Genomic DNA, 12267 nt, shown 5'->3' on the forward strand with positions numbered 1-12267 from the left:
ACGCTAACAACAAAAAAATTGTAAAAGCTGTCTGCTTCATCTGATAGACTTCAATTTCAATAGTTAGCACTGCTGATTTGGATAATGGATTGATTTTAATGCTGTGGTTACAGACCTACTAGCAGCACTAATGATTTACTCTCAATGCATTTATTGTTTTGTAAAAGTACATGATACATTTATCAAGTATATATTTAAAGTGTAGGCTTTCTAAGGTACGTATATTAAAGAAGGAAGTATATACTGTGTATAACTAGTTAACTAATTGAAAATGAAGCACAGAGCATTTCAGAAAATTGTAAATTCATGTGCATTTTGAATTAAAATGTTTTAAAACAAAATTATTTTTGTCTTAAGCATAAGAACTGATAATATTGTGAATTTTTGAGACAGTAATAGGAAAATACTTAGAGTTAAGCAAAGTTAAAGCCCAAGACATATATGATCACAAGCATATTCAACCTGACTTCCTTCTCCTTCTTTAGTGTTCAACCTTCTGAACTGAGTGACAATTTACCCAGATCTTGAGGTCAGCCTATCAACTCTCTCCTCTAACTTTCAGACGCACCATATCAAACGGACAGACACCTGAAAAGACTCCAACCACTACAATACCTTTCACTGCTCTATGGTGAATAGGAAGGTGACTGTGGGGTATTGACCAAAGCCTTGAACCCACCATGCTGCTTACCTAAATCTGAACTGGTATGGATTGGAATCGGGCAGGTTGACTTAAAAGAGGCCCTCCCGATGGTTCTTATCAAGCAAATAGAGGAACGATGGAAAAAGAGAGAAGGCAGAGAGAAAAGAGTGCTGGGGGTGTCATTGATTAGTAGATTGTAATCAGTCCACCAAATGCGAAAGGGGGATCGATCCAAGCCTCAGATCTGACAAACAGACAGCTGATGGAGGACATCCGGTACACGTTTAGAGGGGGATGGGAGGACTGCAGGATCACTGAATGTAGATATTTCAGCTGTCTCAGCAATGTATGAATTTAGATTCCCAAGACACTTTGCAAGAAAATTAATGTCATTAATCGTGCGAGGTGTATTTTAGATCAGAGAGCCATGCTAAAATGACTATACTAGTAAAAAAAAGATGCACAAAGATCTGCTCAAATAACAGCAAAGAAATGCTGACTCAGACTAAAAATAATGCTTATTAATACTGAATGAGTCCATTTACTTTAATGGAGCAAGAAAAAAAGTGTGAATAAATTTGGGATTACTAACAATTACTCCATTTCTACAATCATTTTGTCATTTGTAAAAAAAAAAAAAAAAAAACCAAAAAAAAAAAACATTGCCAACTGTGTCTTCACATCTATCATCATGTTTCTCCTTCATCCTAGTTGAAGTCTTTTTTTTTGTCTTTACACTCAATTTACTGAAGCAATGAAGTGACTTCCTGACTCCCTGAGGTCACCCTGGAGCTTCAGGTGCGTTGCCTCGTGGTGGCTGAGTTAAGTGTCATTAGAGGGTGAACTCCCCCTGATGAAATATCAATATTTCCCCCTACTGATTTACTGCCGTTTGACCAAACATGACACAATATTGAGCAAACTGGGGAATGTCAATGTCTCATGTGTCTGCAGTCTCCCTGTGTGATGACAAAGAGCATGAACGCAGACAAGGGATATCAGAGGTTTCCAGTGGTTAACAATGCAACAGAGGGGCCGTGAAGGCTTCTTTTGATGTATTTTAGGGGTATTTTCATGTGTTTTAAAGACACATGACCCTCAGTATCAACTTTAAATGAAACTGCACTGAGCTTTTTTTAATGTGCAGTGGTTGCAAGGAGATTCAGCTTCCAAAACAATATAACTACATCTGAAAGAACCACTGAGGTCTTAGCCTGGTATAAGCAAAAGAAACTGACAAATAACTGAAAACAATTCGTCAAGTGATTGCATGTCCACAGCAGCTTTGACTTCATCTTTCTGGATCAGCAAGTTCACCATGTTCACCTGTGAAACAGATTTCCCTGTGCGTCATAAATTGATATGACCATGGATGGCAACCTATCCAGGGTGTACCCGCATCTTGCCCGAAGGCTACTGGGATAGGCTCCACCCTTAATTGAACTAAGTGATTTCAGAAAACGAATGAATGAATGAATGAATGAATGAATGAATGAATGAATAACCATGGATGGAAAACACAAGAGCTAAGTGAGTGGAAGAACAGTAAAAGAGAGAGAGAGAGCGATAGAGAGAGATAAACACTTTCACCACACTCACTGTTGTTATCCTGCACTCATTTACTTAATTTTGAATTTAAAAAATGTTTAATTGTAGTTTTTAACACTTCCTTTGTTGATTGTTTAAATGGTCAGCGTGTCTCATTGGCCCACCAATACTACACTTATATGCCTAAGAAATATCTGCTAACATCCTACCTAAAAACATAATAATGTGACTGTAGATTGTAGATCTCTTTATCTCTTTAAAAGCTTGAATTAAATTAATATATAGGCTACTGCATGTAGTAATAATTCAAAGTAGTTTTAGGTGAAGCTTCCAGCTAGATTTTCTTTTAATCTGGTGAGTTGTGGACTATAGTAACAAGTCAGATGTTGAAAATGGTGACTTTTGTTCGTTACAGTGGTCATCATGATCTTTCCCTAAGCTCAACAAGAGTCAGTATTATTCTGTGATCAGGTCAAAACAAGTGTAAAATTAGCGCCACAAATTAAATTCAACGCACAAAGATTTCAAACCTTCTTGAAACAGACTCAAGTACGCTACAAGTAATATAATTGCTATAGCTTGCAATTAATAACACCGTATTGTCTTTTTCTACATGAAGTACAATAAATATTATCAACACACCAAAAGTAAATGTTTGCAGCAAAGAAAAGTGCTCTAGCGATGCAACAGTACATCACATGTACAGATCAGATAACAAATTGAATCCCTATTCGGCACAGTAAAGAGACTGAGTGGTTGGCAGTGAAGCTTGAAGCTGTCATTAAGAGCTGGGTCTAAAACAGACAGCAGTTCACTCTATTCATTTAGTATCATTACAGACCTCCTAAGAGCCCTAATGGGCCTAATAAAAAGACAGAGGTAATAATGAGACTAGAGGGCCCTGCATGAGCAGGAGGAGTGGGAGGAGGAGAGCCAGGGGAACTGGCGAACAAGAAGACTGAAAGAGTGAAAGAATAAATAGTGGAATGTGTGTGTGTGTGTGTGTTTTCAGGAGCCAAAAAAAAAAAAATGTGAGGAAAATAATCAAAGGATAGGAAAGTGTTGTGTTTAGTTGAGTCAGCATTAAATACCAGATTAAACATCAACTCGCAGTTCTCATGCGATATGCTTGTGTTTGAGATGATATACGTGTGTGTGTGTGTGTGTGTGTGTGTGTGTGTGTGTGTAGCACAAAGCAGGAGCCACCGCTGGACCCCAGAAGACTGAGATTCAATTTCTCTTTCATGACATGGTATTTAAAAGTAACAACCGGTTAACGGTTACTGAGTGACGTGTTACAACTGTCCTCTCGAACATGTTCCAGCAACCTATCCACATCAAAACTGCTTTCCATTAAGTTGTCCAGTTATTCGCTGCAATTATTTTATCTTTCAGAAGGACAACATGTAATGGAAAACCCATTCAATGTTGCATATTTCTTCCCAGCTCACCACATCTGGATGCTGAAGGACTTCTACATTAACAGAGCAATCTGCACTAATGACTCTTATTACCTCATCGTTAAGGCCATTTGTGCAGTGAGCTATGAGTGTAATGGTGGGTGTAGACTCTTAAACTGTTGGGACCCCTTTTGTCTTAATCGTTACTTGGTGACACCCTGACCTGGTGGCCCCGGGTAAAGTCTCCCAAGAGTGCCACGTGCCCCTTCAATAACTCTGTCAAGTCTGATTTTAGATCTTCACACTATACAAAATCAATAGTTATGCATAGAAGATGTAGCAGGAAACTACTCACAAGAATAATTTGGCTGTTTTTACTCCATTTACTTATTTTTCTCTTTGGAAAAAAAGCTCTTTGCTTTACAGCACAATATCTCAGTCTGCTTAAACAGGCCTCGCAGTTCCATGAGGTCAAGTAGCTTCACCACATTCTGTGTTAGATTTCATTAACCTAGGCAGGATTTCCAAAAACACTTTCTTTAATATTGCTTTACTTGACAAATTATATCTGCCACCAACTTTAATGAGTCCCTGGTCGCTAATGTTGCTATTTGGTACTGTACGAATGTATATGTTTTCCCCATAGCTACAACCTGCCAATGTTAGCAGGTGGAATGCCACGTACAGCTGACACAGAAATGCATAAACGTTTTAATAAAATCTTATATTGAGGTTTCTTAAAAGACAAATACATATAAGTTTGAAATGATGGCAACATTTTTAATTTTCATCATTTTTTTACACTCCCACCTGGCCTTGTTGTCGCTCCTTAAAATGGTGTGTCTTATTATAGATTGAAAACTTTTTCCAGATAAGTTCTACCATAATAAACATTTACATCATGTTTCATATGAGCTATTTTACCTTTAGATAAACAGGAAAAAATTGAATAATTATAATCCTGTTCATTTTTACCTGTGCAATGCTTAACATACTGACCATGTGTGTGTTGAGCATTCAGTACTATTAACTTCTGCAGGTGCATGCAGCCTAGTTTCATCATGTCAAGCCAGTTCTGTTTTTTGTGACACAATTTTAAAAGATTACGTCCAAGTCACTTAAAGTTTATATTGAAATATAGCTATTGGGGATTCAGGAGCTGTGTACAGGCTTTATTTTTGGACGTGAATTCTATTTCCTCTCTGCTTATCTGACAGAAACATTTACTACAGTTTGTACATTTTAAAAAAAAAATATTTTTAATATACTTTCTATTTCAAGTTAAACTTTCAACATGATGCTGTTTAATCTGGTCTACCTGTAGGATTCCCTTGTACAACCTACCCAATTAGTTTGCTCCAAATTGTAGAATCATTTGACTAAAAATGACCAACTTCATCTTTATCTTGGGGAGCAAATAATCTCTTTGACAACAAATTTGTTTCAAATGATCATGTCAGAATTTATATTTTTCTATGGTTGATTTCATAATGTTGTTGTTTATTGTGCTGGCTGGACATAATAGTCGTGAAAACATCTTGAAAGATTACTTGGCTCAATAAACTGGTAATAATAACTTTTGAAATTCACCAGAACTTGTGTAATGTATTATGATGATTTACCTACATAATCATAGAAATGCCCATCGTTGTACTTTGTTTACAAGATAAAATGAACACGTTGATTATTTTTAAAAAAATCTTTTCTCTGAATATGTCCTTCCTTTAAACATGCAGAGGTCCTAAGTGGTTTTTTTTTTATTTTTGCTGATAAAGATGATAAAACAACATCATCTAACATTTGCATAAAAAGTCTTATTTAAGAATTCATCAACAAGGAGAAGGAAAATCTGTCAGTGTTTCCCTAAATAAATCAATTTTACCAGAGGCGCTGCATATTCTCCTTAAGTAAGTAAGAGGATTGCTTTCTTTAAGTCTGGAATTGAAATGGAATACATTGACATAGGGGCGGATCCCAGCCCCCAGACTCTCCCACCCCGCCCAGCCAAATCAAAGGTTTCAGCTGCTCTATTGATTAGATTTCAGAATATTGGACTAGCTTCTCCCTTAGGTGCAGATGAGTAGCAGATGTTAATTATCCTGTGTGGATGTGTGTGAGTGGGCGGGTGGAGGGGTTATGTACAACAGTCAGTGAACTACTTCAGTAATCTCCCACTGTAATGACTGAGCAAGTCCACCATTATTTTCATATATTTCCATCAACTCCTCCTGTTTATTCATTTTCTAGAAGAGACTGTATATTTTAAAAGCACATCGGAATGATAGTAATGCAATATGTAATGATGGAAGCTGAAATATGAGTGTGTTTGAGTTCAGAAAACAACAGTGTCCTTCGTCACCTGGGATATGTTTGGCCCAGCCAATGATGACCACCAGCTCGCGGTCAGCCAGGTCGCACAGAGTGGTCAAGGCCTTGATGTCTCCATCGGGCATGGTAGGGTCAGGCATGGCATAGATCTTCTCTGGTTCCACCACCAGAAGATGGGAAACAATCTTTGTCACTGACAGAGGTGAGAACAGAAAGAGAGATAAAAAGAGGCGGAAGATTATCTCGAACAGGTTCTAGTAAATCTGGCATTAGGCGAATCTCATTGGTGTGTATGTATTCCTCTGGGATGTACTAAAAAATATTTGTTTCTGTTTGCACTGTTGCAGTTCATAAACAACATTATTGCCGTTTTAGTTAATCTGCAGAATTAACCCTTTCTGTGATTCCCAACTTTTACAGATAAACAGACAAAGAAATAATAAATACATACATGGTTTTTTGGCTGGGGGGGGGATGGTAAGCCCGAGGTAGGTCCCATTTTCTGTGTCCAATCTCCGCTTGTACTTCTGTCGCCCCCCTCTCACCCGGTCCAGACGTACACCTACAAAAAAAAAAAAAAGGACATCTAAATAAATGGCATGTAATTAAAATTGGAAAAGGTGTAAAAAGAAAAGAAAGACATATCTTATATTTTCTTCACATGATAGATTCAATTGGCTGTCAAATTGATGCCCAATTTCCTTCATTTTGATCTCTAATACCTACATTTAATATTGCATCAAAACAAAACTGGCAGTTTAACAATGTTGTATTTGTAGCTCCTATCATTACTAATAATACTGGAGTCACTTTTGGGGTTTATTACTGGATACAATGGGAAAAATATAGAAATCAATAAATTCACATCTTGGTGGAATAATACAAAACAGACATGTTTGTGTTTGTGTATTTCTTTGACTCAAAAATGGAAAAGCATATATCAGAACTTTGATTACAGATATCTTTTAGTTTACTTTCAGCCTTTTGACACTGTAGCACGGCTGTTCAGCGGAGGTCTAAACTGTGACACATTTGGGATTATCTTCAAAGCCATCGCAGAGGACACAGACTCGATATGCACCTTAAGCGCACAAGCACGTATTAAAAGTTGTTTGAGCACTGTGGAGCGCAAACAGATTTTACATGGTCAAGTGGAATTGAGTCGTGTGAGATTTCCCAGTGACTCACATAAATTCCTTTGATTCCCCTGGAAACAAAAGAATCCGATTAGGATGGTCTTTCAATTTCCTGACACCGACTATCCACTAACCTAATTACCCAGCTTGCCCAGAGGGAGCTCATTCTTCCCAGCAAACACAGTGAGATCATTTTATGCCTGGCAGATTGAAGCTAAATCGAGAGCCCCTCTCCTAACACAGCTTTCCATTTGTACGCCTTAAAGTAATCAATAAGGCTTGCAAATAGACTTCTTGTTCTTTGAACACATGTGGATGTGGTTTTAATTAGTCAGTTAGGCAGCTAGGAGCTGGGTTTGCAGTAGCTCTTGTTTTTGACCATTACTCTTGCTTAAGTTAAATTTAAAATTACAAATTATACCTCGCGAAACTGTGTGCATGTACTCCAGATATTAAATTAATTCAGACGCTTCTTTCTATTTAATGACAAACACACAGGCCCAATGAAGGGACATGCTCTCAGTAAAGGCTTTCACAACAATAAGCTTGTGTGATGTAAAAGCACATTAATCAGGTATAAACAATAAATTCAAGACGAACAACAAGTTTTTTCTGGTTTTATCCCTATCAGCTACTAGTTACACACAAATACACACATATACACACTGGTTTCACAGTTGTGGGCTGCTGGGTCATGCAGTTGCGACAAGTGACCAAACAGCTGGAGTTTGAATTCCAAGATCCACAGGGGCTGTTTGAACTGAAACGTCCAACTGGCTCATAATTAAGAGACGTTAACAAGAATTAAGAGCTCAGTGGTAACCAGTTTAAGTTTACAGCTTAGTGGCACTGGAAACAACAGACACAAAGCTGGAGGAAAAAGAAGAGTTAGATAATGCTGAAGAATGGGAGGTCTGAGGGACGAGACACAGCATGCTGCCATTTTTGGCTGAGTGTATCAGTTTTCTGCAAGATTTTCATTTTTTTTTCTCTCACGTGTCCCTCTGTCGGTCTCATTCTCTTTCTCTCTCTGAGCATCGGGTGTACATCTCTTCCCTGACAGATCAGCCTGTCCCAGCCAGCCTGTGATCTGACCAAGGCAGGATTATCTCTCCCCATGTGATATGGAGCAGTACTGAGAATCTGACCACAACAAGACAGCTGGATGAGGCCCCTGGTGGAGGGCTGGGGGCTGAGGAAGAGGGAGGTCATCGGCAGAACCACATTCCACACCTAACACACTACTACCACATCAGCCTTCATGCTTCAGAACAATGCAGAGCTGGGGAAAAAAAGTTGTAGCAGGAGGATCAACATCCCAAAAACATCCAATTATCATCTTTATTAATTTTTTAATCATTGCATGTATTTACTTAACACATAAAGTGTGATAAAAAAAATCTAAATCTAGAAAGAGAGCAATAACGGCATAACATAAGTGTGTGTGCTTGGTGTTATAAGGTGATGAAGTATATATGTGCCGCCTGAGAGGGCTGGGCTAAGAAACAACGATGCAGGCTGATAGTCTATCCCTGTTATGTGTGTTTGTGTGTGTGGAAAGATGATGAGGCATATTTACATTGGAGCAATCTTTACGGCCACCTGACCCCAGATTCCCTTTCACATTCACTATCTTTATTGACTTATAGAACCTAGAAGCAAAAGTCCTGAATGAAGCAGGTGTGTTTTCCTGAAGCTTTGTGTACTGTAGGCACCTTTTAGATCCATTTAATGTGTTTAAAATTAAGCTATTTAAGATCTCTATTTAAATATTGTAGTTACCAATATTGATTTTATGTTCTCTTGTCCTTGAAACAAACACCAAAAATAGAAACACAAAAAAATAAATAAAAAAAATAATAAAAATTAATTTTTTATTCGGCTGTTTTTATCTGGTTTGGTTTATTAATTATGTACAATAAGATTATTTTTAGTTATGTGCACAAAAATCTTGCAGTCATAGTTGTTTTTCTATCTCCATGTTGCAGGTACAATGTAATCTTTTATTCCCTTTTTCATTTAATTAACATTGAAGATAGTGCTTATAAAACACCAGACATAAGTGAATAATTACTATACCACCGAAAAACAACCCTTTGCCACCCGTCACCATCCATCAAAACATAGAAGTATCTTCAATATACTGACTAAGTTCAAGGAATAAAAGATGTTAAAGAAAAAAGTCCAACAAAACTAATTAGCATTATTTTATGCAGAAGAAGCTTGAGAACAGATCCTATTGATAAATGCTCATGCCCCTACTGCACAGTGTGTGTCCAGATTGCACACTACTTTCTAAATGTGTGTAAATGTGTGTCTATCTCATGCAACTATTTTCAGCTCCTCACCTGTCAGAAGCGCTTCTTTCTAGAGAATGTGTCAGAACTGGCTGGCTTGCTAACACTGCCAAAGGGAGATTAGGAGCTCCCTATTTTAGCTGGGAAAAATCAGAGGGATGCAATGCACCCCCTCTCCTCCTAAACAGCCTCTCACCCTTTATTGAGCACACTGCCCTTCCAGTGCCATCGCTAAAGGCCCAGTCTGCCAGCTTCTGAAGAGTTACAATGAACATCGGGCAGATCTGTTTTATTTCTGGGTGGGCTGCGCTGGAAAGGAGGGAAAGCAGAAGGGGAGATGCAGGATGGTGGCCCACCTGCTCTAACTCTCAATAGGCTGACAAGACAAAGCTGGAGTTGTTCTCTCACAACTGCACACTGACATTGCACCCTTCATCATGTTTTACACTTTTTATAAAGCTGAACGGCTGTGTCCATAAGGGGTATTACTGTGCATTACAGAGCCACCCTGACCACAAATGTGTCTGTAACTGAAAACATCTGCAAGGCTGGAGATGGCTGCATCGATCCCAGGATCCCTGGTGTGCTGTATGGAAGCTGCTTGTGTTGTGAAAACTCGCACATTTTTTTTATTTGTTGAGTAGGCAAAAGAGAACTATAAGAACGGCAGAAGAATGTTGGCACAAAACATGGACCTCAAAGTCCAGTTCCATGTTGCTTGTCAGGGGTAATATACATTTGATATGTGTGTATGTGAATGTGTGTCATGTGTTTGTATGAGAGGGTTGTAAAGAGGTCAGTCCTCCACTAAATCCCCCTCTTCAGAGGAACACGTGTTAGCCTCCGTGTCTGATCTATCACCTGCCAGACAGTGAGGACAGGCCAGCACAGAGCCTCTGGGTGGGTGCTGACTCTCAGCTGCAGCCTGCCAGCTATACTCCGACACCCTAAAAAGCAAACAAGGCCCACACATACACTGTTAGACAAGTCTGAGATACATGAAAAAAAGTAGCAGGTCAAAGGGCACTTGATCTTCTCTTCAGAGAAATACATAAAACGTCAAAGACAATGTAATATAGACAGTGTATTTTCATTATGATGATGTAATCTTAGTATATAGATTGGTTTCTGATCTAAGCCTATTGATTGGGAAGGGACCTGACAGTCTGTGATATTGGATATGGCTTTACTAATCTTTTGTGTATGTGGCCGAAGGAAAATAAGGCTGTAACATTACCCTGGTAGCCACGTTCACTCAGGAAGGACTGCTGATCCCTATCTGTGGTCGGGCGAGGGCGAGACAGCGGTGTAGGTTGCCAAAATAGTCTGGCAGCTTGTATTCATCCACCACATTACAGCAGTGTCAGAAAATCTCTACAAAAACACCCAACTATCACTAAAACATCCGGCTTGCATTTCTACAGCGCAAAGGCTTAAGTGTCTTTTATTCAGATTGTTAAAGATTTTCCTTCATGATAGAAATTCAGTAGGTGTGTGGGGGTTCTTTGCTACTGTTTCAGTGTGACATGCTTTTTAAAAAATATGCTAATGTGTTAACATGATGATGTAATGCGTGCTTAAAGACCTACAGAGATAGGATTAATACCAAAAACACTAAAAATCCTTTTTTAAAAAAATCTTTGCCAGAAGAGACAAAAACAGATTCAAAACACAAACTAAAGAATAAAAAAAATTAAAAAAAAAACAGCACAAATTTAGTTCAGAAAATTCTTGCATCACTTAACGCCATACAGTAATGCTAAGGGGTATTAGCGCTGCTATTAGCCACAGGAATTGGCTCCTGGCAGCGGTTACTGACACCATACCTTCCGCGAGTTGTAATTACGTGAGAGTTTTTCCATTGAACCTGTGACCTTTTATCTGCCTCAGCTGGACATTTAAGGGATCAGTGACCGAGGCCGGCTCACTAAAACAGCCTCTTGCTGCTACCATTCACCCAGCTCATCCAGGTCCTTTGTTGTGACACAGCAACAACACCATACCCGGAGAGATGACTCTATTTTACAAAACTACATTTTGTTGTTACAGTTACATATAGACAATGAAACCCCTTAAGAAGTTAATAGATATTAGAGACATACAATATTTTCACAATATGTATTAAAATATGTAATGAGCTTTGTTCAAAATTGACAATCTTCAATATAATTTTCTTTTCTGAGCAACCACCAGGTTTAAAACACACCTAAAGCCAGCAAACACTGCCACAGAATTGACATCAGCTGATCAGTAGCAGGTGGTGCCACATAGGAGGGGTTTTTCCAGCTCACTAATGGTGCTGAAAAACCCCAGCAGCTGGCTCTTTATGATTCTGGATGGCATGCTTGACATGGGGTGGAGAAATATTTGATACTTTTAGAACAACTGATTACATCGAGGCCTCAGCATCTTTAGCAGGACATTTCTTAAGCTGTTGCTGCTGTACTGTAACTACTGCGGCAAAAACATGGCTGTGGGATGTTGTGTGTCAGGGAAATTTGTACTATAGAATAAAACATTGATTGTTTTATTTATATTTAGAGGTTGACATTTAAAAAAAGTCATACAAAATCTGATTTGATTTATAATATAAAATTTCTTTAAATACAACAATGATTCTTGCTAATAAAAGATCACAGCAACTTGTAAAGTTATATTTTCTACAACATTAGATCACATGGTTTGCGTTATGTGTCCAATTTAATTTTTTTTCATTCATTTAGATTTTACTTTCTGAGTAGAAAGGGGTGGGAACACCAGATAAGTGTACACTTCTTCCCACTACTTTTTCAAACTCCTTTTATTTCACGAATTTATTTAATTATCGAATTGATGAGGAAATATTATTATTATTGTTATTAGTATTAATATTTATGATTATTTTTATTTTCTTCATTAGTATATATATGTATGTA

The 12267-nt window shown here is 38.1% G+C and overlaps 1 protein-coding gene across 2 annotated transcripts in view; it reads right to left on the reverse strand.

Moving 5' to 3' along the window:
* esrrgb (estrogen-related receptor gamma b) overlaps nt 1-12267 on the reverse strand; it is a 39592-nt gene that overhangs the window by 9536 nt on the left and 17789 nt on the right. The window contains exons 1-3 of one of the 2 annotated variants that reach the window (XM_079255888.1): nt 8052-8070; nt 6371-6481; nt 5951-6112 (exon numbers count right to left, since the gene is read on the reverse strand). In XM_079255888.1, coding sequence (XP_079112014.1) covers nt 5951-6059 — 109 coding nt within the window. In that variant the 5' untranslated portion in view covers nt 6060-6112; nt 6371-6481; nt 8052-8070. Of the gene's footprint in view, nt 1-5950; nt 6113-6370; nt 6482-8051; nt 8071-12267 lie in introns of those variants that run through there. The other variant, XM_079255887.1, reaches the window with a different exon arrangement.

This window comes from Telmatherina bonti, assembly GCF_933228915.1.
Source record: "Telmatherina bonti genome assembly, chromosome: 16".
NCBI lineage: Eukaryota > Metazoa > Chordata > Actinopteri > Atheriniformes > Telmatherinidae > Telmatherina > Telmatherina bonti.